This window comes from Struthio camelus, chromosome 22 (assembly GCF_040807025.1).
Source record: "Struthio camelus isolate bStrCam1 chromosome 22, bStrCam1.hap1, whole genome shotgun sequence".
Classification (NCBI taxonomy): domain Eukaryota; kingdom Metazoa; phylum Chordata; class Aves; order Struthioniformes; family Struthionidae; genus Struthio; species Struthio camelus.
In genome coordinates, this window is record NC_090963.1 from 3700193 (window position 1) to 3727350 (window position 27158).

The following is a 27158-nucleotide window of genomic DNA, read 5'->3' on the forward strand; positions in this document are numbered from 1 at the left end:
ATAACACTGAAAGTGCTAGCTTTGACCCATACTCTCCAGGATATGGACATTTTCACCCAGGTGACATGACTCTGACCCCAAGTGTCCACAATCAGTCAAAACAAAGCCTCTAGAAGTTGGGAGAATGGGTTTTCCAGCCCCACTGCTTATATAAAGAGTATTTTCAAGAGACCTAAACTTGTCGAGACTGTTGCACAACACCAAAGATCGAGAGAGACCTTATACCTAGGCTCTTTTGTCAGACATGGCGCTTTCTCCTTTTTTTCTGCAGTATATGTTGTACATGTGAAGGGCCTCATTTACATCACTGTAGTCATGTCCTGCCTGGGAAGCTGGAATCCCTCTTGCTTTGCTGATCAAGGCAAACATGATAAAACAGTTCATGCATGTTTTAGAAAATAAAAAGAAAGATGTGGAAGCTTTTATTGGAACAGAAGGAACCCAAGTGATTACAGGAGATCTGCTCAGGCAAAGGAAAAAATAAAATAAAACAGCCAGGGAGATTTGGGGGGGGGGGGGGGGGGAAGAAGTTGGGACACATCTGCTTTTCTCAGTTAGCTATCTTTGCTCCCAAGCAGTGCATCTCTGCTGTGTCCTTCTGAGGTTTGTCCTCTCATGTGTTTTGTGATGCACATGCGTTCTAGGTCCGGGTGCTTGAATTTCCCCTTTTTCCTGCCCTCTTCCTCTTGACTTAGTTGGAGCAGCTACTGATTAGGTGCAGTGGTTTGTTCTATCCTTTCTCTCTCACACCCCCTTCAGAGCATTTCCTAGCAAGTCTATCCTTTATCCCAATTCCTCTTTCTTCCTGCCTTTCCCCCATCATGCTATCCCCTCCCCCTCCAATCACTTTTTTTAAATTAATATAAAATAGGTGGCATTTCAAGTACTCTGGAGCAACCATGTTTTAGCCTCAGAAGTTTGTCTGAGGTGTTGCATTAAAAAGGCAGCAAGTATCTTTGCACAGGGATTAGCAAGAAAGTCATTTTCAAGGAGTGATAGGTGTGACCTCTCTCAGCCAGGTGCTGCGAGCATTTGAGGTTAGGAAAGGTGGAGGGAAGCCCTTCTGAGAGGCTTGAACAAAACAAACCCAGAAAAGTAACTATTGGGTCTTGTTTCTCTGTTCTGCAGCCACTTATCACTGTTTCAGGGCTCTGATCCTGCAACGGGCCATTTGTTCCTATTGACTAGGCCAGAAAGCGTTTTTGCGCAGCAGTGTGGAGCCTAACTTCTCAGCTTTGTCCAAGGGGAAAGGAAAATAATCTCAGTGAGATTGCAGAAGGGTTAACCAGCTCTGCCTCGTTTGCTCCCAAGGTGCTGATATGATTCTTCTATCCAGGGGACAAACAGGAAATATTATCCTAAGCAAACATATATGGTACTAATTCCCGTTGCAGAAGAAAAATACCTGAACTAAAATTCGTAAACCAATTTCATTTGAGGGGGAGGGGAAGGGGGAGAAATCCAACACCTGTGGCATCTAATCAATCTTGTACTAGTAGGATGGATTTTCTTTTTATTTTTTAATTTGAAAAGGTGGCTGGAGGGGTACTTTAATGGGATAGAAAGCGTCTCTGCCATCCGGAGCAGCTGGCCTAGGGCTGTAGCAGCTCAAAATAGGCCCGGTTTGCTGGCTTTTTGGTAGCCAAGCTGAGCAGAGCTGAGCTGACAAAGGGCCCTGAGGAAGAGTGTCAGCACCAGAAGTTGGTCGGGGGAGTCCGCAGGTGTCTCCGGGAGGGGACAGAGCTGGAGCAGATCCCAGCAAGAGCTGCCCACCCCACTCAGGCAGGGCTGGGTGACAGGACAGAAAGGCATGGCAAGAGCTTGGGCAGGTGCTGCTCCCAGTGATGGGGGTGTCTCTGTTCCAGAAGACCTTTGAGCCTCCCACCTTGGTACCCTTCACCAGGACTTAACGGCTAAGGTCACATAAACACTGTCAGGGTGACAGGGCAACTAGTCAAAACAGGGTGAGAGAAGGGGATGGGGGCTACCCAAGCGTACATGCTTCCCAGGAGAAGCAGAGCAGCCAGCCCTGCAGAGGCAAAGGGAAGGGCATTGACAGAGAGGGAATAAGGAGGTGACAGCTGAGGATGGGGTTATGTTGTTAAGGCCTGCAGAGCTTTCGAGGGGAAATTCCATGGTGATTAGGATTTGGAAAAAATCCTTGTTTTCTCTAGTAAAGGCTATTCCCTTCTGCAACTTCCCTCTCCCTGGCAGAGATTAGAGCAGCAAGGTTAATATAGTAGCAGGTACATCCATGAAAATCCGCAGCCGAGTCTTCACTCCAAGTGCTGCCAGCTCTTCCCTACATCTTCAGGAATCAAGGTGCCTCGTTGGAAGTTGCTCCATTGCCTTTGTTCACGTAAAAGGGGCGGTAATGTGACTGCAATGGAGAATTTGGGGCATTTAGATTTGACCTACCTTTTTTTCCTCAGTGCCTATACTTCACCCTCCCAGATAGCCCAGCCATACCCACTCCAACTTTACCACCTTAAGTCTTTCCTCTTTCAGAGCAACACCACCTCATTTCACTACTGGAGGTGCTGGAGTTAACAAATGCAAATGGTGGTTTTTTTGATTCACAGACATGCTTTGCATGAACTTCATTCCATTGCCAAATGAGCCTGTGCATCATACACAATCTCAGACTATTACTCATGACTTGATGAGGGGTTTCTGGAGGAATGTCACCTTTATTTCTATGCTTCTGTTAGTGTCTTGTAATTGCTCGCTAACCTGAGAGCTCAGCCTGTAGGAGTGTTCACGCTCAAAGCCACGCACAGTATGTGAGTGATCGACTAGGTCACACGGTATTTATTTGTGCTCTTTGTTTGGACAGCCAAACACTCTTGTGCATGGGAATTCTCACACAGCAGTATATTATCTATTCTCACCTCCACATGTTGCAGGGAGGTTTCTATATGAAAAGGCCCAGTTCTAAGTGGTTGTGTAAGCAGAAGCACAAGTGGAGGAGAGACAAGAGCCTAAAGGAATTGCCGTTTTCCTGTCTCTCCAGCTCTGTTTGCCACAGTCCCTAGTTGTATCTCTTCTCATCAGGACCTACCCCAAGAATTTCACTCTATCTGTACCACAACAAATAAGCAACGTGTGGCAAGGCAAGGGTGCGTCGTACAGGATAGCGTTGGCTTGGAAGGATTGCAAAACGCAATGAGCGATTTATCAGTTAACTGTGCTAGTTGGTTGCACAGTTGTTCAGGGCAAAATCTTTAGCCTAGATCCACCTAGACTGAGTCAGTCAACCACTTCCTCCTACCATCTCTGTTGCCCCCTACACTGCAGGCCTTTTTACTTGCAGATTAACTTCTGTTGCCTCTCATGTAAGTGATTGCTCATGTAAATGTGCTGATTTAGACACTGCCCTTAACAAGTACAAAAGTGCCCTGAAAGGCTAAAGATGAGAATGTGCTTAAACCAGTGAAGAGATAAATGAGGCATCCAAGAACACCTTCATTTTTCAATGTCTAATCTGTCTTGGGCTTCAGCCCCTGTCCAGGCCTTGTCTTATACAAGGCGGGACTGTGCTGGTCCATCCTGGTGAATCACACTAGTTAATGCGAAGCATAGCAAGAGGCTGGAAGCATGGGCAGAGCAAGGCCAACTTGTCTTGCTGCTCAGCGCCGCCTCCTAATATGTCCTGCTCAATGTTCCCTTTTGTTGAAATTCTTTTCATTTGGTGGCTTCAATTTCCAATGTAATTAAGAGATGGAAGAAGGGGGCTTAATTTTAAAGAACTCCCTGTAGGCTTAAAAGGCATTCCTTCTTAAGTAGCGCAGCCCTTTGTGGAAATTCTTATTTACAGACCTTTTAGAATGTGTATTACTTAACTACATATTTAAGGCTATTTTAAAAGCTAGATTATTGGCCTAACAGACCATAAAAGCGCCTGCAGAGCTGCTACTGTCCAGAGCATGTATATCTCTTTGGGAACTTTTTAATGCTTATATTTATCAACTTAATTGTTAAGTTCAGGACTACCTAGTGAATATAGGCTATAAAAATAATATAGCCCCTACAAGTATATGCATGAAACACAGACAAACTGGTGACTTTACCTGGGAGAAGCTAGCTAGGCTTTCTCTATAGGGATTACTCAAAGTACAGGTGGTGTTTACAGGATGCAGTATAGTGACTCTGGTAGTGTGGTGCTTGCTGCCAGGAAGACTGTACTCACGCTCACCAGCGCCCTAGTGGCGACAGAGACCTCACTGTCCTGTCCAGACTTTCCCAGTATAACAATCCCATTAGGGAGATTAGGCTGGTATCTCAAATCACTGGGAAAAGTCTTCATCTGGGCACACACATGATGAAGATGATCTTCTAAAAAGATGGCCATCAAACACAAGATAGAGAAGCTCTTGCAAAACTTCTGCGTCCCAAAGAGATGTGTTTTGTGCAGCACATTCGGAGACTCAAAGCTGGATTTTGTGAATGCGCTAGCGTCTTAGGGAGCGTCCCTTTCACTGCCATTCATCTCATGGAGGAGCCTTTTAAATTTAGCAGAGGCATACAGCTGCAACCCTTCAGCAGCTGCTTTGTAACTGTTGTGTGTTTGCTCTATTTTCTTCCTCCAGTGTGTGAATACCCTTGATTCCTTGACCTTCTCCCTCTTACAAGTCTTATTTCTAGGGGGCAGTAAAAATATGATGAGAGTTCAAAAATAGATTCCAGTCTGCAGAGATGGGGGCAAAAACTCTTAAGACCTTAATTCAGATCTTGCAAGATCTTAATGCATCACAGTGTGAATGGATATTAAGAAAAATGGATGGACTTAGTGAATGTTTACATGGCTATGCATTAAACTGTTTGTTAACCACATATATTTAAGAATGGAAGACATAATATATCATTGCCTGGTGCCTCCTATAATACACTGTTACCTGTTTTGTGGTAATAGTGCATAGTGAGTGATCGATGGAGGTTTATGTGAGTGATTCTGGAGGTTTATGACCACAGCCTGACTCCTCATCTTTGATATTGCATCTGCCTGCTGTAGGATGTGATCTGTGAGACACTTTTATATGGTTTTCTGTGGTGTCATTTCCACAATCTATGCTTTCTAGCTGTCATTGACTACGAGTATAAGATATCCATACAAGGAACAGTAGTACTATAGATAACTGGAGCGGTTGCTGTAGTATTTGTAGAGCTTTTGCAAGGCCTGGATCAAATTCTATGCCAGGACGATATCTTTCCCAAATATCACTTTGAAATATTGATTATTCTTACGGTGGAGAGTTTTAGTCTGGGTCTGAACTTAGTTTTGTACCTCTCTAGCTTCAGTTAACTACACAAAAAATAACCGAAGCTGTTAAGGCTTTCACTGTGCTGTTTCCAAAGGACCCCAGCCCTAGTCTCTGGAGTCTCAGGTAGCTCTAGAACAGGTATTTCTCTTGCCGAAGCTGTCCACATATTCTTACTCTAGGGTGTATTTCTTACCAACACAGACTGCTTGGAGGATTTCCATGTCTGTGGCGTCACCTTTGCAGACTGATGTCTCACTATTGAAGGATAAGCTGTGACAACATAAAACAGCCTGTTACAGATGAGTCCCTGACACCATCCCTGTCTCCCCTTGCAAGCATCAAGATAAGTAGCAGGACTGGAAGCGTCACATAGTTAATACTGCCTTGCTTAACATTGAAATGCAGCTATTTCTGGGGTGGGACGCAACAGCCACCGGAATGATACCTCATCCACCACCCAATCAGTTAGGAAAAGGGAGGGAAGAAGGTCTGTCTAATTAAAATGTCTGGGGAATGTAGGGAGGTGGAATGCAATCAGTCAAATGAAATTTAGGCCAAATACTGAACTAAGCATTTTGACACCTGCAAACAATACTATAGGCTGTTTAATTAGTGCAAACAGCCAAGGCCTGGGTGTCATGTCAGAAATGAATGACACTACCTCTGGCAGTGTGATAATCCCTGTCCCCCTTCTACTGCAGCAGCTCAGTTCTGATTCAGAAATAATGTCATCCCTGCTGTATCACAACCAGTTGCAGCACCATCAGGCAATGGGCTTTCCCTGCTATCTCCCATCCCCGAATTAATCAGGCCTGGCTGCTCAGCAGGAGGCGACACTCTTGGATTCCACCTTGGGTGCCCTTGAACTAGTAAGTACAGAGGATTATGAGATGGTGAACAGGGGATCCTGGTTCAGATGAAGGCAGTGTTTATTTGTTACGGGTTTTGCTCAGTGACTTATCCTCTTAGGAGGATGGCTGTTTTAAAATGCTGATGACGTTAGAGGGGTAAAAAAGGCCATGAATGTCACTTCCTAGTATCCTTCTCTCCCCAATCCCTGAGCATCTAAAACTCTCATCTCTACCCGTAAAAACAAAATGAAAAAAACTTTCAACTATTCACTAGGTATAACATAACCGCATTCTTTAAAGTCCTACTGTCCTGGTTTAGCAGAGTACGTCGCTTATCTGAACACATGCATGTAACAGAGATTGACAGCCAACACAGGGGACGGGGGCATGTGTGGGATCGCTCCATGGCTCCTCGGGGGAGCGGGAAGAACGGGATTAAATATCTTATCACCTAAGAAAGGGGCAAAAGGAAGGGGGAAAAACTAAATGCCTAGTACCGGTCTTAGTGAAGAGGCTCCCATCAGACTGTTTGCTGAAGTCACCAGGCGAGCTCTGTCCCATCGAGGAGAACTGAAAAGGCATCTTAGTACCGTTGCCTACTGGAAGATAAAGAGTTAGTGTTATTCCACAGTGTTGCGAGCTGCAGTGGGAGAAGGCTAAATGTTTCACAAAACACCCTGTAAAACTACATTCAACCAGCTTGAGGGAAAATGGGAATAGCTCTGCACCCTTTCTGTAACTGGGAAAAGGCAGATCCTAGCAGTCCTTTGTGGAGTCCCATGTAGTCAGTGTGCGAGTGTGAAGAGATCCCAGTGCTCCTGGCAGGGAGGAAGGAGCCTTTCTCTCGTGAGACCCAGTGTGCAGGTGTGACTGAAGAACAGCAGCTTCCTCATAGGCAAATGGCAACTCTAGAAACTGGAATAACAAGGCAAAACTACACAGCCAGCAGAGCTCCCTTGCCTCCAAGCAGTTGAGGCCTTATTCAAAGCCCAGTGAAATTAAAGCAAGGCTTTCCTTCCTGGCCTTCTTAGGGACAGGCCCTGACTGCCAAAATGAATTTAAGAGCAGAAGCGATGAGAAGAAGACGGCCCTGCCTGTGGCATGAAAAGCAGGAATGGCTTAGGTGTGCCTGTGAGACACAAGGGCACCCGTGGGTAGAGAAGCCATGGATGCTTGTAGTCTGCTTCTGAAGGAAAGGAAAGGCAGGACCCTCTGAGCATGAATGAAGCAGAGGAAGACAAGGTGGGCGAGGGAAAGGGAGGTGGAGATCTAAGAGAAAGGCGTGACTTGCTGCTGCTGGTTCTCCTTACACTACCGTGAAACACCCAGTCCCTGTCGTGCTAGGTGCTGTACAGACAGTGAACGTGGGGCAGGCCATACGCTAGCGAGCTTAAGAACTAAACGAAAGGTGTGTGCAAGAGGAAGAGCAGCCTTGTGTTTCTGAGACTGACTGGGGGGGATTTGGAGTCATCTCCTGACTACCACAGCCTCCATGAATCACCTTGGAGCTCGCATTGGCTCCTGTTGTAAAGGTACTGAGATACCTAACCAAAGTGGCACTCCCTCTGTTTTCCATCTTCTTTTGCTGTCTGAACAATGAGGACCAGGGATACCCTAGCCACCTATATGCAGCACCTTGCGCAGCAAGACCCTGTTCTTGGGTATATGCACCAGTGCTGATAACCCAGCTAAGAGATGGTTCAAACACTGAGACAGTGATTGACAGATGACAGGACAGCTGAGAGGGGAAGCAGAAAAGGTTGGTTAGCCAGCTAGAAAGCTGTGGCACGGGGGTTAGATCCTTTCGAACTGAAGGCAGAATTACCCATACCAAGTGTTTCCTCAGTCGTTTGGAAGGAGGAAAATTCCCATGATCGTGGGTTGAAACTGGCTGTAAAACAAGAGCATCCAGTTCAGCAATCGGCTCCTGATGAGCTGGCTCTAAGGCCTGTGCCTGGCATTGCTCTATTAAACAGTCCCCATCAATTTGGAAGCAGCCTAAACCCAGGAATCTGGTCCAGGGAGTAGAGGAATGTCTGTTCTTTTCTGCTATGGGTTCTAGGGGATGGTGAATAGACTTCTCCTCATTTGGGGAAAAAAGCTCTCTCACTGCCACAGAGCTGTCTTTAGCTACATTAAATTGCCAACTCAAGCTTGTCTACTCAACATGACTACTTTGCAAAGAGACCTGCAGGCAGAGGCTTGGATTTAGAGCACAAGAGACAAATAGGGGAACATTTCTTGCTCATGCACACATTGTCTCAGCCACTGTGACAGGCATGTGCTCCAGGCTTTCACTGGGACATCACGCTGCGATGCAGACTACTGCTGTTGGACCCCTTTTGTGAGACATCAGGCTCTCAGAAGAGTGTGGAAGAGATGAATTTTTAAACTGTTTTGCTGCCATCCTGTGGACTGCTTTTCTATTTAAGCAATGTTGTTCCCTCTCCCTTTTTGTGTTGGGTCCCTTATACTGCCATCCAAGGCCTTGCAAAGGCACAATACAGTCTCTTTAACCTCTTTCTGGCTTTGGCCAAACTGTTTGCAATATCAGGAGGAGAAAGCTTAGTGGAAGAGGACAGAAAGGAGCGTCGAGCAGTTGAACAGATTGCTCCTTCCTCTCTCAGGCAGCATCTGAAGCCTTTAATGTCTCCCCTCTGCCTCATTATGTCATCCCTACAGACAGATGGTCTGTGATATTGTCTTTTAGGAGAAGAGCAGGGGAAGACTCCTTGAATTGAAGCAGGGCTTAAAAACCTGTAGTGCCAGCTCAAATGCAGGCAGTGTCTTAGTATGGGTCACTGCCATTAGCACTGAGCACTCCGTGGGTAGCACAGGTCAACGCAGCAATCAGACTTGCCACTGTGGCCTAAGGCAGAATTTGCAGTGATCCCGCCTGGCAAGAACAAGGATGTGTTGCAGAACTGTCATGAGATGTGCAAGGACTCTGTACGCGTTGTATCATAGACTATCCTCTTTTTCCTTCTGTTGTATGAAATTACTTAGGAAAGATACAATCAGAAGCGATGCTGGACTTCTACCTGACTCACTGGTAGAGCATAGAAAGCTCTAGAGGGTTAAATGATGGTGGGTGTATTGCATTATTCGGTTGATCTACAAGCCAGTATGCAAGCTAAGTGGGTCATGTCTCCTGCTTTGCCTGTTGACTCATTCTGTTCCCAAAGTCCCCATCAATGTGGTTTCAGCAGCTGGTTCCTTTCTTTCAAAGCACTTCCATAAGGAATCATTCTTGAGCCCTCACCCTGGCGGAGAATCCCACACTGTGGGATTCCCATTTCAGCAGAGACTTTGTGAGCAACCATGTGCTTAGTTTTTTTGGACAAAGCAACTGGACTGATTGCAAGTATGGAATATGAATAGCTTTGGAAAGAAACTTGTCTCTTTGCTCTCAGGAGGATGTAGATGTGTAGGTAGAAAACTTACATTTTAATATTCAGAAACCCATTGCAGGAAGCAATAAGCCACTGAGCTAAAAGCCAGTATGCAGTGCTCACACATCTGTAGCTGACTGCATCCAGCAAGGGATCCCACTGGCTCCAATAAACAGTACTAAATAATAAACCCTATATCCCATAGTTGCAGTTGAACCCCCTGTATCTCTTGGCAGGTCCCTCAAGAGCTCTGGATGCCTGCTCCCAGCTGGGAGCCAGGGATTCCCTGCTCCGGGGCTTCAGCAGCTGATTCTCCAGACAGGAGGATAGTGATTCATGGGAATGCAGTCCTTCCCCCCCAAGCCCTGGAGAAACAGCGGCTGCATTCCAGAGCCGTGAGCAGTGTGGCTGTGCTGTGCTCCCGCGTGGGACTTCCCCTCCTTTCACCACCTCAGGTTTTAGCTAAGCCCCAGATGTGCACTGGAGCTGTGATGACAGAACAGCATCTTCCACTGCAGTCCTCCCATCACACATGCACATATGTATAAATGCACTCTAGGCTGTTTCCACCTGAGCCCAAAGCCCCACGTTTTGGGTAGAGATGGGTTCAGCCCACGTGATTTAGGACTAACTTTCAACCATCCCTCAAGGTTGCACATGGTTTAGGATGCAGGACTTGGCTTGTGGTTTCTCTCTAGAATCGGCAGTGCTGCTTAGCAGAAGGTGCATTTCTCTGACAGCAGAGAGCCTGTAAAACCCTGCAGCAGCTGGGGCATAACAGCAGCTCTCACCATCCAGGCCGTGTTTGGATGCAGGCTTCATCTGCAATGAACCTGCCACATGCAAAATGCCCCTCTACAGCCTCTGATTAAGAGGCCGTTCCTTGGCATGGTAGACCAGCAGGAAATAGTCGTGTGAAAGCCTCGCTGGTGCTGAATGCTGAACATGCCCTCTGCCCCTGGAGCCCGCTCCAGGCGGGGGCTGATAATAGAGGAGAGGGGGATGTGTTGTGAAGGCAATGCAGAAATCCAACAAAGGGCTCAATGTCGGCATCTGGGTTATCCCCCAGCACTAAAACCCACCAACAGAACAGCCAGTATCGCACTTAAAATAAGCCCTTAGGGGAGTGCCACTGCAAATTGCCAGCGGCAAGCATGTCCCCTCGCCCAGCCCACCTTCTGGTGCTGCAGAACTGCAGCTGTAAACCCCTGGCAAACCCAGGCCTTGCTCGCTGGGGAGCAGAAGAAATTCGGTTACGTGTTTTGTGTTCCCCTTTCTGTTCTTAGGATTCTACAGGTACTGCTGTGCCTAGGCCTTTATTAGTCTGTGCTGCTCACTCTGGAGGTCTTGTCACTAATTTAGAAATAGACAGCAGCTGCCATTTTACAACTGAATGGGTTGAAAACAGCCAAAGGCTCATCCTGTAGCGTTCATGTAAAAATTGGGCCATAAGCAAATCACCAGGGCTCTTGTTATCAGTGTCAGAGCTCAGGAGTCCCAGACTCCTGCTTTTTTAGGATGCATTCCTCACTACTTATACTCTTTCCCTGCAGGGAAAACGTGTTTTCTGGTAAAAGCAAAATCCTAATGCAGAGCAAGCCTAGTGTAGCTTTCACAGTTGATAGCACAGTGAGGTAAGCTTCTATTGGAGAATAACACTTACTTCAACCTGATAACACATGTTAAATCTACCCTATTTTCACAAGCTTCACTCTTTCAACTCAGTTCAGTTGCTCCAGCTCTCCTCTATGTATGCATAAAGAATACATGCAGTCTTGTTTGAGATGAAAAAGCAAAAACTCCTCAAAGTTTTATGGGCTGGAGAGAAGACCTGGCATGAACAAATGCAGATGGACTGATCTTGGTACAGTCCAGGTGGACAGTGTGGAATATGTGAGGGAAAACAAATGATGGGACAAAGCATTGGTGAACTTCCTTTCTTATGCTGTGTTTGGAGGAAACCTGACCACCGTTAGGCTGCCGTACCTTTGGGAGACAGGAACATAGAAAATCTCTTCATGTTGTCAGGCTGGTTCCACTCATAGTTGTTCATCATGTACCGGTGGTCACCTGGAGGAGCAGAGCAGAGCGTGAACTGGAGGTGGCACTGGAAGGGACCTTGAGTTTAGGGGCCTTGAGAAGGACGGGGTGGGTAAGGGGGGATAACAAATCAGAACTGCTTCCTCAAGCACTGAAGGAGAGATCATTGTGCCCTTTGAAAACCAGTTCTAATTTTATAATTCCTCTGTAGGAATCACTGGCTGTGAGACAGAGATTCAGCCTGGGAAAAAGCAGAAAGCTCCTTTGGAAGCATAGCATACAGGTGAAGCATTAAGAGTGAGGAATGGCCATTGCATAGACCAAGGGAAAGGTGCACGTTGACAGAAAATGCAGTGGATCCACAGGCCATTACAGGTGATGCAGCTTGTCATCAGTTTACTTCACTGATCACAGTGAAAGTAGGGTCTGTGATACAAAGGCCAGCAGATTGAATAGTGCCTTATGGACATAAAGCTCTAAGACACAACCTGCCTATTTGTAAAATATCTTGATGCCAGAAGAAGAGAAAATATCTTCTCCTGCAGTCAGGAAGCCTGACTGAAAAGCGGAGGTATCACCAGCATTGTCCTGGAGGCTCAGGAGAAGTGAAAGGTTTTCAGTTTTGGTCCCAAGAGGTAGCTTTGCCCATAAAGGAGAAAGCTAAATGACAAAGTGGGAGGAATTCAGACCTCTTTCTAGAGGCAGAAGCCTTGAGCTGTGTTGGTAGGATGGACTGCAGGACCGGGGCTGAGGCATATTAAATGACTGGGATGAAGGATGTTCAGACTGCTGCTGAATCTATTCTATAAATAGATAAAAGGACTATGTTCTCCAAAGCTATCATCCCAGGTCCTTCTGCAGCAGAGCATTAGAAATCAGTTGTTGGGCTCTAACAGCACAGGAGAAATGTACCCTTTGTGCTGGCTTAATGAGTCCACATAGAGAGACCTCACTGATCACCAACCACCTTATAGAAGTCGACATTTTATGGCCCAGCCTCTGTCAATCTCCATCTGCTACCCACAATCACATGTATCGACAACTGGCAGACTTTGGGTTTCTGGGAGGCTTCCTGTTGCCTGCGTTTTAACCCTTCTCTAGCTGGCAACCCCAGAGCTAACAAGTTTTTAGCTATTCATGGAGCTCAGCCTGCGGAGGAAATAGCACAGCGGACAGCTAACAAGGTGGTCAAACCACCTGCCCTTCCATAGGTTATCTGCTATCTGCTGAAAATCCATAGGGAGACTTTGGAGTTGATGCATTTTCCTACCAGAAAACTGCTGTGTGGCTAAAAACGGAACCCTCAACCCACTTCAAAAGCAGCGGTCTGGGTTTGGCCGCTTCTGTGCTTTTAACCTGTGCACAGAGCTGGCTTTGAACCAGCAGATCTTGAACTGCAGGTATTGCAAAGCTCAAGAAAATCAGAGTGTTGGCATGTTCAATTTTTAAAGAAAGAAAGATGCTAAACCTGAGTTACAAACAGCTCCACTTTCCTGGGCCTTTGGAACAGGAGGTTTGGTTCAGGCTTTATTCAAAATCAATGAAACCTACCCTTCTGCCAGGCTTTACACAGCCTCCTGGTTTTGTCTTTCCCAAGACCAGTCCACAGGAATTGAGTCCTGTTAGTACAGTTGCTCATAAAAATACTTTCTTTTAAGGCCTCAAGTGATATATGAACCTTTTATTACTCTCTGCAAGGGGGTAAATTTGGTCCCTATGTTTAGATAGTTCCATTGTTTGATTTTTTTAAGTCAATGAACAAACTTCTAGGTTATTTCTCGGATTTATTTCTGTGTTATTAAAACTCCCTGGATGCTCCCTGATTATTTGCCTCCTAGCTACACTATTAGGCAGGTAGCTGTTATGACAACTAAAAGAAAGTGGATTCCCTTTGGAGTCTGCTGTTAAGCAGGTTTCATTCCATTAATATAATATTTCTTCCTGAGAAGTTTTTTACAGTAGAAGATCAAGCCGATTGCAAATGAATTTGTTCCAGTGACTCAGGGGGAGTCTGAGTTAATTAAACCTGTTAAGTAATTGTGGAGTTATTTCCTTGCAGTCACTAGATGCAGAGTGCTGTCTTCTTTTAAGTGTAACTGTGGTTTGAAAAATGGAGAGGTCTGACGTTCCTAAGACTCACCTTAAATAACATTTCCCAACGGAGTGGATGCCACTGTTCTTCTCATTAGGCGGACTCCAAGCTGTGTCCGTTAAATCCCTAGCAAAGTTTCTGAAAGCACTCAGGTTTCTGGCAGTAGTTAAGTGTTGTCCTGCTCAGAAATGCTTAGGCATTTGAATCCCACCAATTTCAAGCACCTTTGAGGACCTTTGGTATCAGTAACTTGGAGGGGAACCTAATTAAAAGTGATCAAGATCAGGAAGTGGTGAGTCTTCATCCAGAGCTGCCATGACTGGGCATGTGTGTACTTTCAGGCTGTACAAATTGCCAGGTAAAATACATTTGCTTCTGGATTGGCAAAAAGCAGCTCAGTTGATGGAAGGTAGCTCTCCAAGTCACTGAACTTGACTGCAAAGTACTTTCACGCTACTCATCTAATTTTCAGAAGTGCTGTGAGTAGTTAGGCATCTGAAAACCCTTTGGCTTTATGTCATCTAGAGTTTGGAAATGTTGCAAATGTCCAGGTGAACAAAGGAGAAGAAAATAAAATGGAGAAAAGTGATTTGGGGATCTGAGCTGCCTGTCATCTACTGGTATTGAGTTACAGGCAAATTTCTCAGCAGATCCTAGAACATAGTGTTGAGCGTGTCTGTTGAAAATCTGACAACGTACGCTACAGCGGTAAATGCTGAAAGACAAGTAATGTTCAGTTGCTGACCCTACTTTAAGGGCATGGGAGAGTTTTAAAATTTGGCTCTAGCTAGGCATCCTGAGCACTTTAAATGTGATTCCTCACTGTTCTGAAAGCTTGGGCCTCTGGACCAAAAGTGTCTTGTCCATCTAATTCATGTCTAATGTAGAATGATGGTGCTGGAAAAATATTAATAGACTGTTTGTAGTGTAGGCTCCTTAGGGGTATGGACTTACTCTGTCTCTCCATAACATAGGAAGGCAGCAGGCTCTCACTTCATAAATACTAGTGATTACGTTACAGAGCCAAATGTACTCTGGTCTCATGCAACCTTCTTTCTTATTGCTCTAAATTGGGAATGTCAGAAAGGCTGACTCACAAAACTGAAGCTCTGAAAACATTACTGTGTTGTCCAGTAACTGATCCCATGTTATTTCAATCCCTGTGCATCTATTCCGCCAGCTGCTTTTTGGTTTCGAGTTTTTTCTTGGTTGTTTCTCCCCCTCCTCTTTCATGATATAATTTTATAATGCAGATCTGCAGAGGGTGTAATTTATTCTCACATTACCTATCCAGCTTCTTGACCTTTATTGCTGTAGTATCTGAGTTTCCACAATTATTAATGGGTTATATCCTCATAGTAGCCCTGTGAGATAAGGAAATATTCTTATCCCTATTATCCTTAGCACAAGAGACCATTTCATCACATTAAGTAACTTGCCCAAGGATACAAAGGCTGTTTGTGGAAGAGCTGGGAAAGGAACCTAGGTCTCAGAGTCCCATTTGAGTGCTGTGTCCTCCACATCTGTTGTGTGAGCTTTACGCAATACACAAGTCCTTTTTACAGAACTAACTGGGAGACCCCAAAAAGGAAGTGGGTTCAAAGACTTAGATTCCTCGCAGTGCTGCGTTGTAGACCATGTCCTCTCTATTTGCACAAGAAACATTACTCATCATTACTTAAGAAACATTACCTAAATATCACCAAAACGCAGGGACCATGCGGTACTGCGTTTCCTGTGAACACCCTGGTCCAGGGCAGGCAGGAAACAAAGCTTTCCCTAATGGAGCAGGCAGAGAAGTATGATCAAGGAGAATTGTCTGTTCAAGTTGAAGCTTAATATGAACACCAAAATGAAGACCTTTCCACTTGGAAAATCTGTCATTAGATTTACAGTGGCATGTGCTTGCAGGATATTTCATGTTCCAGCCAGGCAAGCAGCGGCTGAAATAGGCTGTTATAAAATGACATGTCATACCAGTATGGCTAACACGCTAACTGAGCGGTACAAATAGGCTTAATGCCAGGATTTCTAAATTGCCAGACTGAGGTGGCTACATTCACATTTCTGCCACTGAAACTGTTCTCAGCACAGGCTAGTTTTTCCTGTAATCCTGCCTTCTCTATTTACCTAGTGAGCTCCTAAGTTGTCCTAGTGTATCTTTGCACTCTTCCACATGGAAACTGTTGTGCTGAACTTGTGGGGGCTTGTTAGGAGCCTAGCGCAAGACAAAGTGTCCTTGCTGGCCTCTTGCTGGAGGGAAGGGTCACGGGTCTCAATCCCCTAGAGAAGCGTTGCTCCGTAAGTCCCAAGTGGGAGATGACTGAACCGACTAGACACTGTGAAGTCAGAATGCAAAAACAGCACCTCAGGGAAGCAGGATACTTTGGATCCCCGTGTATGATATACTTCAAACCCCTAGCAGTTCAACCGGCTCCATCACTGTGTAGCTCTGTTAGGATAGTTCTGATATTCCAGAACGGATTCCAGATACCGGTAATATTTCTCCCACTTTCCCCAGGGCCTTGCTTGCTTTTTCCTCTGTGAAAGTACACTGATCACACCTTGCCTCCTGTGACTCTGAGCTGGGATCTGCTTGGGGAGGGGGGGGAAGGAGGGAAGGGGCGGATCTTGGACACTCTACCGTTCTCCACATGGTTCCTTTCTATGAAGTTGCGGCCCAAGTCTGCCTTGCAGATCTTTTCCACGTGCCTCATGCAGACATTGAGTAGGTCATCTCTGAGGAGCCCCATTGATGGGCTCATGCTCTCCCCTTCAAGCAGGACACTGTATGTTGGGAGGGACGGGGGAGGAACATAATTCCGCATCAAAGCCCCAAACTCCTGCCAACAAGAAAGGAACAGAGGTTATTGAAGAACTTAAGAGAGAGAGGAATGGTGATATTAGGCTTCAAGTAATATGAAGTACAAAGGAGAATAGCGAAGATGGGAGAGGGGAGTCAAATGCTTTGACCGTGAGCTATAGCCAGGCAGAACGAAAGACGTATTAGGCCTTGGCAAGCCTAAGTTCGTTCTTTGCCTAGCAGAGTAGACACAGCTTCAAGTATCAGGGCCAGCTCCTGACGTACATGTGCATTGAACTGGAGAGGATTAATGCTTCTTATATGAACTCATTGGGACAAATCCCTTCCTTACTGGGGTGGGGTGGGGGTGGAGATTGGAAAGGAAGATGAGATCTTGATTACCTGCAGGAAAAGCACAGAGTCACTGATCTGGTGGATCTGTTCCCTGTTCTCCTTGTCCTCCCGCAGCAGCTTCGCCCTCTCTTCCAGCTCATCCACAATTTCCTTCACGTTCTCTGATGCAATCTTTTCCCTCTGGTCCAGGGCAGCCTTCACTTCATCCCTCTGTCTCTCCAGGTCACGGATCAGCTCTTTGAAATGCTGGTCCACTGTGGCTTTCTCATTGGTGGTATAGTTCTGGGGAGCAAGGAGTGGAGAAGGGAGGGAAGGGAACAGAGAAGATGCAGAAGATGGCAGAAAAAATAAAATGTGAGACTTCTCAGGCAGTCATTTGCTAATAGTGGGAGTTCAGAGGAGGATATGTCTAGGCATTCTCAGCACTTAGACCATGAGTATGGAGACACTAGGTGTGTGAGACTTAGCACCAGAAAAGTTATGCAAAGAGAAGTAGTATGAGTTCTTGTAACAATTGTGTGTGTATATATATACAAAACTTACAGTAGATACTGTTTTCATGATTATATTAGCATATCTCTTATTTCTCTTTGTGACCTGAACTCTTACTTGGTGTTTGAAAATACTGTTTAACCTTCTAACTCATGGCTCTGCCTCTTCAAGAGATTGAGGGCCTAACTTCCACCATTTCAATGGATGCAAGGTGCTGAAACACCTTTTACAAGCCTTATCTCGAGATCCCTCAGAAATATTTCCCAGAATGACTGTCTATGTAACTATATTCAGAGTTAAGACTTCTAGGTCAGATTTCCAATAATAATAGTAATAATAATAATAATAATAAAGCAGGAGAAAAGTACAACCGGGAAGCCAATGTGTGTGTACCACATAAAAGGGCAAAGAATGGCTTGGCCTATTAATACTATGCAAATTCTCTGGTGTGTCTCCAAATAGTGTTTTCACTGCTGTATTCAGTTAGGGTATGAATGAAAAAAATAACACCATTATTATGTGCTAACACTTGGCGCGGTCAAAGGATTATAAAGGAGCCCTATATCACTATGGAAATAAGCTGTTCCATTATAAACAATACATTTGTTGATGTAACTGCATCTACTTCTGTTGTCTTGTCTCTGGGCAATTTGGAGTCCTCTGGAGTTCATTTTTATATGTGTACTAGCAGAAAAAAAGCAGCACACTTTTGTTTCCGGATCAGCCTGGGTAATAGGTAGATGAAGAACTACAGCAACCCAAAGCAGGGAGGTATCTTGGACCATTTTGAACAAAGGCTGTGCTGCCTCTTCTTGGTCTCCTGAAGGGTATGTTGCAAGATGGCTTCAACAGGAGCTTTTTTTCCCAAGATTTGGCAGGAAGGTGTGTTTGGGAGAGTGATGAGATGGAGAATGGGTAAGGAAGGGAGTGAGTAAAGCTGGACATATCAAAGAAACCAGGAAAAAGAGGAGGAAGGAGGAAGGCAGTGGAAAGAGAGACAAGTACAGGAGACAGAAGTGAACCTGAAAGAATATCCTGTACTCACCTTGATACGGTCCCTCTCCTTCTGCCACTTATCCATTTCATCTTCTACCTCGATGATCTTCAGCTGCAGTTGCTCTTTCTGCAGTGAGAGCTCAGCCTGTGAGAAGAGGGGAGACTCATGAACTGGAGCTGAGGGTGGCCTCTTTCAAAGAGGTGCTGTGCTTCCACTTATGTATTTGGCCCATAACAATAATAGCTGGGAGGTACAGGTTCCTGGCACTGCTTGAAATCATGTGCTGACACTGGACAAGATCCCAGAGCTTCTGGCTGGGTCAAGAGATTCAGCTCCCTCAGCAAAGACAGCAACAGAAGCATCCACCTATCAGGCTACCGCCATGGTGCTGCTTTTAATCACATTAGAGTCATTAGCTGGAGGGAGAAGAGGTCTGTTTCAAAATTCAGCTGTGTATGCAGGGAAGGGCCCAACCCAGGGTGTGCCTGTGCAGCAATAACAGTTTTCATGTAATTATGGAATGACGTTTGACGAGTGTTGCAACAAGAGGACGATGCCTCTGGCAGGAATTCTGTTTAGACAGGATTGTGGATTAATTTGCTCTGAATTGAGAGCTTTCATGTTATGATGAAGCTGGAGAATGCTTGGAAAAAATAAAAAACACAAGAGGAGGAGGGAGGAGGCATAGTCTACCATGCTTGGCTTAGATCAGCACCTTCACTGGGATTCATTTGCATTTCATTTTGCACTGGCTTCCCAGAGAAGTGCAGGCCAGACAGTTGCGTGTCGGATGGTTCCCAGAAATGCAACCCATGAAGGCCCAGCCAGCCATCCAGCAGTGTAACTTGCTGGCTGGTGGGCCTGCTGCGTCTCCACATCAGACCAGGACCTTGCTGTTTAGTACCGACTTGGGCAGTCAGTTAATTCAATGGCCGTCCTACTTTTGGTCCCTCATATGCTCTCCTGTGACTCTGAGCAGTTAATTCTGGCCAGCCTACCCTTGGTTCCTCCTATTCACCACGTCCCTGCCCAAGAGATCATGACAAAGCCTTTGTTTATGCATTTCAAGATCTTTGTGTTTCATGTGCGTACAGCTTGGTTACAGCACAACTATAACTACAGGCAATCTGGCTACAGTGAGCTTGTACCTAGAGCTGTTCAGGAACTACACACTAGGCAGAAATAACCTGTATTCCACAACCAAGCTATGCTACGGTAGAAAGGTTCTGAAAACCCACTGTCCATGTAGTTTCCACTACTTTGCCACCCATTTAGGAACACAATACGTCATGAAAACCTGAATTTTTCTCTCCTGATCATAGTTGCCTTCCTTCCCATGGTGGGAGTTGAAAAGTTTTCAGTCCTGCAGTTGAGAAGTAGAAAACAGCATCACAGATGAAGGGCAGGCAACAAATTGTTACCCAATCTCAGACAAAGGAAATCAGCACATCAAGGTTCTTGTCTTGGCACCAGTCACCATAGTGTCTGAATGTCCTCTTGAGCTTGAATCAACCACAGCTGCGTCTAAGAGCCATTGACTCTACCTGTTCTAATTTAGAAAAATCTCTATAGATGGAAAGCAATTTGATAGTTGTTTTATTGCCTTATGAAACAGAAGAAAGGAGAAACAAAAAAGGCAAATGTACTCCAAGGTATCTCAATGCCATAAGAGCTGCATCCTCAAACTGTCATTGTTATTGTCCTTGCGTGTTGAGAGTGAGAGCACCTGCCATCTAAAACAGTATCCTTACACCCTGACAGCCTAGACAGTAGCCAGCGGCGTGCGGTCATGAACTGAAGCTCATACTCTTCAGGGGTTCGAAGCAGACATGGAAGGGTTTTGCAGTACAGGAGTCAGCTCATCAACTTCCTAGGGTTATCTGACACGCAGCGAAGGGGAGAAGAAAAGCCAGCCACAGAAATCTTATACTAATGTTAGCAATGTAAGTAACAGAAGAATTAGCTCTACTACTGAACAAAAAGTAAAGGCATGAACTTGATCCCATAGTTTGCTTGTTTATGAGACAATGGCTTGGAAGAACATATGCTTTTGTCCATCTCATGTGCACTGTGAGACGTCCTCTGCATCAAGACACAAAGATGTACAACCATCTTTGCACAGCATGGAAATGCAATGAGATTAAAGCACTTTAGATATCCATCCCACTCCAATAACCAGTTTTAGAAATTACACTATAATGGAAGTTGTTTCCTTGAGCCATAGAGCTACTTCCAGATAGCATTTATAGTTAGCAAAGGACAAAGCAAGACCCAGAGCAGTGGGAGGTCTTGCTCCTCCTCCTCACCCCTAACTACTACTGTTCCTAACTACTGCATCCCTAAGTGCTCAGGATATTCTCATGGCAAGAACATGAGTGAAATCATTCAGTGAGGCAGTGGAGTTTCCTGTAAGAATGGCAGACCTTTTCCAGCCCCATAGATGCTCCCAAACACAAGAGACTTGAAAGGAAAGGCTACAGGGAGAATTTTTCAGGTGCTAGCTGAATGATAGTGATAACATAATACTTTTATGGTACTCTTTAATTAAGATGGATCTCAAAGGGATTTCCCAAACTATTACTTGTTCAAAAGCATGTTAGAGCTGTAATATCCCTTCACCTAGAAAGGCAGTTTGAGTATTGCTGGGATGAGATGTAACAGCTATTTAAGAGCAGCCTCACACTACAATTTAGAGTGAGAATTATGATTTGCAAATGGAAATTACAGAGACCGTTTCAATAACCAGAATGCAAATACCACAGTCATCCAGGTTCGGCTTCAGTTCAAACACCCGTACAGAGGGCAAAAGGACATATTAGTATAGACACCAGCAAGGGAGATGGTGGGAGGTGTATCATTGCATGATAGTGCAATCACTAAAACTATTCTTGCCAAAAGAACAACATTAAAAAGAGGGAGACTCTGGACTAGTATCAGAACTGGTGATATGAGCAGAAGGAGACAGATTCGGTAAGGATGCTCTGAAGACATACCACAACCTAAGAGGTTCAGCAAAGGTGATTTCATGAAGTCTTTAGGCCTTATTCAATCTGGGGCTGTCTGGAAGATTGTTTCAGCTATCCCGTGTTACATTTGCAGTAGGGCAGTTACAGATACTAGAGACAGTTGTCTTTTCAGCTTTATTCCACATGAATAAACTTATCCCCCAGCTTCCTTCATATTTCTCAGATTTTTCCAGGGTCAAGAATCCCTGAACTCCTCATGCAATGAACCCCCCAAAACAAATCTGTAGGGTGAGACTCTGGGTTTAGAAGATCCACTGAGAAGATGAGATAATAGAGCACCTCCACCCATTGTTGGGGGAGTCCCTACAGTCCAGAAATAACAATTACAGTTAAGAGGATCTAGGAAATCTAGGTTTAGACCTATAGGTTTCCCTATAGCAAGTTGAGAAATGCTGGTGCTGATCATCTTTGAGCAGTGAGGATCCTCTGTTAGGTTCTAAGTTAATTAGGGCAGTTAAGAGGACTAAGTGAAAGTTCAGACTGTACATCTAAACATCCACTCTTGAACCCAGCCCTTGTGCTGAGAAGGACATAGAGATGTTAGATTGCATCATGATGCAACTCATTTTTGCAAGGCAGCAGTACAAGCGTCATCATGTCTTAATGCTCTGGGAACCCAGTCCCTGAATGAGGGAACACCCCTGTGTCACTAGCCTGGGAGAGCTGTGCTAATTACCAGACAACAACAACCAAATGCAATAATGAAGCTAGAGAAGAAGTATTTAAACCAGTTACCCCAGTACAGGGCCTATAATGGAAACGGCATGGCTGAGAGATCAGCAAATTGTTTGAGGAATTCTCTCTGCTCGTTTTGCCTTGCCCTTTTTAAAACTATGCTTCTGTTAAGCAGAGGTGAGTGTTGGTGGTCTATAATCTTTGGACACTGCAGGACACGTCCTGCAAAAATGCCACTAGTCAATGCATGAATGGGGGCCAGAAAAGGTGCGCTGATTTGCACAGTTTGAGGAAGGTAAGGCTTCTTCACCTGCAAATCCTGCACTGGTGAATGTTCCCTGGGTTCTGCCTTCACCGCAGACCAGGCACTAATGCAGACCATGGGCAAACTGGCAAAGCTACTCTGAATCACAGTTAGCGGCAATGCAACTTCCCTAGCCTTCCAGCTGGGGAAAACTGTCTGCAGGTAAACTGCACCATCTCTGCGGAAAGAGGATCTATTTTAAGGTATGTCCACAGACCAACCACAACTAACGGAGATAACGTCTCACAGCTAACCCTGCATCAGTGTAAAAGGTCAAAAATCCCTCCGCTGACACATCAATACCTTCTTGTTTGCTCTGTATTTAGACAAAAGTACCAACACAGAGAAGGGCCAAATGGAAATCCCTCTGGATCATCTCAGGACCAGTTGACTTCAAAGCCTCTTCAGGCCCTGTGAAAGCTCTCTTTTTAGAAGTTACTTTGTCGAAAACAGGAACACCCGGCTCCTGTTTCTGCATGTCAGTTCTCAGCTGCCTCTTTAAACCTCCCATACAATGTGAGCTTTTCTTTACTGGAAAAGAATTACAGAAAAAAATCAGAGTGCTTTCCATTAGATCTGACCTGACATGCTGAGTATTAAGGCTGGCGCTGGACAGTAACACCAGGTTATTTACAGCCCTGTGGCTGGCAGGCGTATGTGAAGTTGTGTTGTTTTCAGAACAGGCCTGTAAAACAGGTTTTGAATGAAGGATCCCCTTTCAAAATGAAGGATGCTATCTGAAAGGGGGGCTGTAGTTCTGACAAATCCGTCTGGCCAGAGGGTTTTGTATGAGTGTACAAGCTGCTGTTGACAAGTCTCGCTTCTCAAGTCAGTGTGTGCTTATTACTCAGTCTCCTGGATTTTTTTTTTTCGGTTGTTTGTTGTGCTGATTCTGGCAGGGATGTTACTTTTCCTTTAAATCAGTAGCAGGAAACTAATGCAAAATGGATCTGGGGAAGGAATTAAAGGTTCCTGGGGGTAAAATATGCAAATATCACTGGCTGAAAACTCAGAAACTGTCTTCATCTCCCCCTGCCTAGTTGTCTGTCTGACCCCCTGTGCCTTTCACTCTTGTCTGTACAGTGGCACAGCACGAAGGCGGACGAGTGACTCTCGTCCCAGGCCCCTGAGGAGTGGGAGAGGCTGCTCTGCTCTCCCTCTGCCTCATATGCACAGAAGTACCAAGCCGCTGCGAGGCTAAATGCTCTGACCACAAGGTGACTACCTACTGGCTTGCTTGCCTTCCCCTTCTCTTAAGCCATATTCTCTCTCTCTGCGTTATGGAGCAAGCGGAGTTACCTAATTCCACCTATGGTGTCCTTCGCTTTCCAAAGAGTAAAATACACCCCCTCCCCTGCCTGTCTATAGGAGGGAGAAACCCCTGGAAGAGATAATGACCTGTATTAATTCCGCAATATGGAAGGAATAGATGTACCTTTAGTAAGCATAGTATGCCTTATTTGTGACTTCTCTGCGTTACTAAGTTGCCAAGCACTCAGAGTTGCAAACATACTGGAGTGTATTGGAGCAGAAAAATCCCCCCTCCCCCCGTTGTGCTGGTTTCCTCCCCAGGGATGGAGCTGCGGTAGAGCCAAAGACTGGGAGATCCCAGCAGATAGACCCTGTGCTGCTGGAGCACATGGAGTTAAAGAAGGGCCTACCTGGATATGGCTATGCTCTGGTCTCTGGTCCAGTGGCACAGTTAGCAAGTGTGCAGGCAGTAAAACTACCCTGGAGCTGCTTGTGTGCCAAGCTAGGAAAATGGGGCAGGGATGGGGTTGACCTGATACGGGGTTTTTGCTTGTTCTTTCCACAAAGGCCAGTAGCAGCCGCACTCTGCCACTGCTCCAATTTGTGGTCATGTTCTAACTCATTTGATCTGCAAGGTTTGAAAGGAATAGGTGGTGCACACAAGGGACTGGGAAACGTTCATTCTTCTTTGTGGTTCTTGCTAAGGCTCCACCAATGGTGAATAAATCAGGGCTAGGAATAAACATTTGTGAGCAACAGCTATTCTGTTAATTGTTTTTGTCTGGGTGAATACTCACTCAAGTTACAGCATGATCAAAACTTGTCATCAGGAGAAGCTTGCACTTATATATGATTCATGCTGATAAAACCGTAAATCCTCTAGGCTTAGCAGCAGTAGAAAAAACACTTGACAATACAGGAACTAAAGCATGGAACTCATAAGAATGACACAAGTACTCGGAAAGAGAAAGCAAAGAATATCATTTGAATCTTAAAGGCTTCTGTGCCCAGTTATGCTTGCCTCTTTACAGGCAAGATGTTCTAGGTCCATCCAACCACAGGAAGAAGGCTCTGGCCAGCTTTGGTTCCTCAGGGAGCAACCGTTAACCTGTTCTTGACGGAATGGGATAAGAGGAACTGGACAACCCGACAGACACTAGACACAGCAGTTATGAAGGTTAGGCAGATGCTGTGAAGTTGTTCACAGCTGACATCAAAATGCAAGAACCAACGAGCATGAAGTAAACTGCAGACTTAGCAAGCCCTGCAGAAATTTCTTTAAGAGAGACTGGCTGAGACATGGAGCAACCTCCTATCTGTTTTCAATAAGGCTGCAAGGTGAGATTGACACCGCAAACAAAGACCAAAAATTGTGCAAAAGAAGACAGATAAACCACTAGATAAGAAGCTATTCCAACCTGCCTCCTCCAGCCTTATGAGTTAAACCTTTCTAGCACTGTTGAAAGAGTTAAATTCTTCTGAATTAAGGGTCATTGAAGAATTCCCAACGTCAGGTTCTTATATTCGCCTGTTCACTACACTATCAAAGCACTGACTTCGGGATTCTGACTGGGATTTTGCACTGGGTGCACTTCCAGTTTCTGCGGTGGACCTGCTATGTGACTAGAGTCAAATTGTTTTACTGCTTTTTTGTTGATCTCTTTAAAGCAAACAAAGGCGGAAGGCTTTTCCTTAGAGTGAGCACTGTTTCCCGTACCTGGCTCATCTTGTTAGATGTCCAGCTTCTGAATGTATTGTACTAACACTTCAAGAGGAATTATAATGTTTTGCATTTACACAGGTTTTTTTAATCTAAGCTTCAAAAGTCTCTTTCCACAGGTGCGACTCAATACTATTATCTCAATTTAAAAAAAGAAAAGAAAAAAAAGCACAAGCTCACTTCAAGTAGCTAAGATGTCAGTTTTGGAAAGTAACCACTGACTTGAGCAGCCGCTGATCTGACCGCCTACATTCTGGAGATCCTGAATGTGAGCAGCGCCCCACCTTTCTGCCTGTGGATGTCACTAATCAAACACTGTCCAAACTTGAGCCCATTTTTCTGAAAACTTGAGAATAGAGGGCTTTGATTCAGGTCCTGCTGAAAGTCAGTGTTGCAACCAGGGGTAGAAACCAGGTTCTCTGTCCTCCGATCTACAGTCTGCTGCACAACACCAGTGCTATGCTACTGTATCCCGGTATTAGAACAACAGTACAATTGCAGCAGAAGGCAAGCAGTATCAGTTCTCCACTAAACGCTTCCTATCCGCCACCCTTGCATCCCAGAATAACACTGCAGCAGTGCTTTTGGGAGAGACTGCAGACTGGGGAACAAAAGTCACTGTGTGATATTGAGGTTCCTTGGAAAGACTGACGGGAATGTGCAATATAAAAAGACCATTACCTCTTTTCCCGCTTTCTCAATCTCCACTGTCACTGTGCTGTGGTTCTTGTGCTCCTGGAACATGCAGAGGTAGCAGATGCACATCTGGTCTGTCTGACAGAACAGCTCCATGGTCTTTCCATGCACGGGGCATTTTCTTGCTTCAAAGTCCTTGATGGGGTCCAGGAGCTGGTGGTCCCGGAAAGCTGCTCCCTCCAGATGAGGTTTGAGGTGCAGCTCACAGAAGGAAGCCTGGCACACCAAGCAGGACTTCACGGCTTTTTGCTTGTTATCGATGCAGGAATCACACAAAACATCCTCCAGCTTCACCCTGGGCCGTGACCCAGCAGCTCTGTCAGGCTTGTTGAAGGTGGATCTTCTGAGGTCTCCTGTCTCTACCAGAGGGAGGGAAGTTTTCTTGAAGTCCCCAATCTGCCCACCAGTGAATAACGACTTCCTCCCCTCCCCGTCACTAGGCAGGAAGCTCTTTTTGGAATCCACGGAGAAGAGGGGTTTCCTGAGATCACCTTTATCGGTAAAGGAGAGGGGGGGTCTCCTCATGTCTCCTATCTGTCCACTGGCATATTGCGTCTTCTTTGAATCCCCCGAATCCATGCTGAAGTAGGTCGATCTCTTCTCATCAGATGACTCCACAAACTGGATGATGGGCCTCTTCCAGTCACTCCCGGAGAAGAGGGAGCTCTTGATTTGCCCCGTCTCCAGAGAAGCACTGCCAGTGCCCTTCATAGGTTCCTTCTCACCTCCACCCAGGTTCATGGTCTTCTTCACTTCTTCTTCTTTTTTGGGGGCGGATGGACTCTTCACATCCTCTGGCTTCCCAGTGGTACCATTTGTCCTTGCTGCAGTCCCCGTTTCCATTGTGTAAACCAGGCAAATTGGCTTCACTGCTCGGTCTTTTCTCTGATTTCTCGTCTCTCAAACCTCTACAAAGCGGGTATGTCTGACCGGTTGTTGTCTCAGCAAGGAACGAAGGTGGAACGCAGGAAAGTTTCTGCCCAAGTGACGCACCTTGAGCTCCTGCAAGGAGGAGGAGAATGCCTGAATTATGCTAGGTAGAGGCAGAGAGAAGAAACAGACTATACTAGGGATTAGAAGCTGCAGCTGTGCAGTTAATTATACAAGGCGGTCCACACCCAGGAACATTCTTGTCTAACCAGGTTTGGGAGGAAGGGCTGTTTATATCCTTAGAAATGTTTAAAAAAAAATCATTTTCATTTAA

General features: G+C 45.5%; 1 protein-coding gene across 3 annotated transcripts; it reads right to left on the reverse strand.

Moving 5' to 3' along the window:
* Positions 1-352: 352 nt before the first annotated feature.
* Positions 353-27002, reverse strand: TRIM29 (tripartite motif containing 29). 3 transcript variants are annotated; one of them, XM_009674035.2, is made up of 9 exons: positions 25940-27002; positions 18331-18426; positions 16842-17075; positions 16281-16479; positions 11491-11574; positions 7944-8003; positions 6610-6708; positions 5455-5531; positions 516-2380 (listed from the first exon to the last, which is right to left on the reverse strand). In XM_009674035.2, exons 1-9 carry the CDS (start codon positions 26795-26797, stop codon positions 2318-2320), a joined length of 1770 nt encoding a protein of 589 aa, XP_009672330.1. In that variant the 5' UTR covers positions 26798-27002; the 3' UTR covers positions 516-2317. The 3 variants fall into 3 exon arrangements, with proteins under 3 accessions (XP_068772795.1, XP_009672330.1, XP_068772794.1); XM_068916693.1 differs by having other exon boundaries at positions 6610-6711; XM_068916694.1 differs by lacking the exon at positions 7944-8003 and having other exon boundaries at positions 353-2380; positions 6610-6711.
* Between the last annotated feature and the right edge of the window lie 156 nt (positions 27003-27158).

Bases quoted from the DNA above. Each gene is read 5' to 3' on its own strand.
- TRIM29 (XM_068916693.1), bottom strand. From the start codon at position 26,797: ATGGAAACGGGGACTGCAGCAAGGACAAATGGTACCACTGGGAAGCCA. The intron at 8,004-11,490 runs GTACGGCAGCCT...CTTGTTTTACAG, and splicing joins TATGTTCCTGTCTCCCAAAG to CCAGTTTCAACCCACGATCA. The intron at 2,381-5,454 runs GTAAGAAATACA...TCTCCATTGCAG, and splicing joins CCTCCAAGCAGTCTGTGTTG to TCACATTACCGCCCCTTTTA.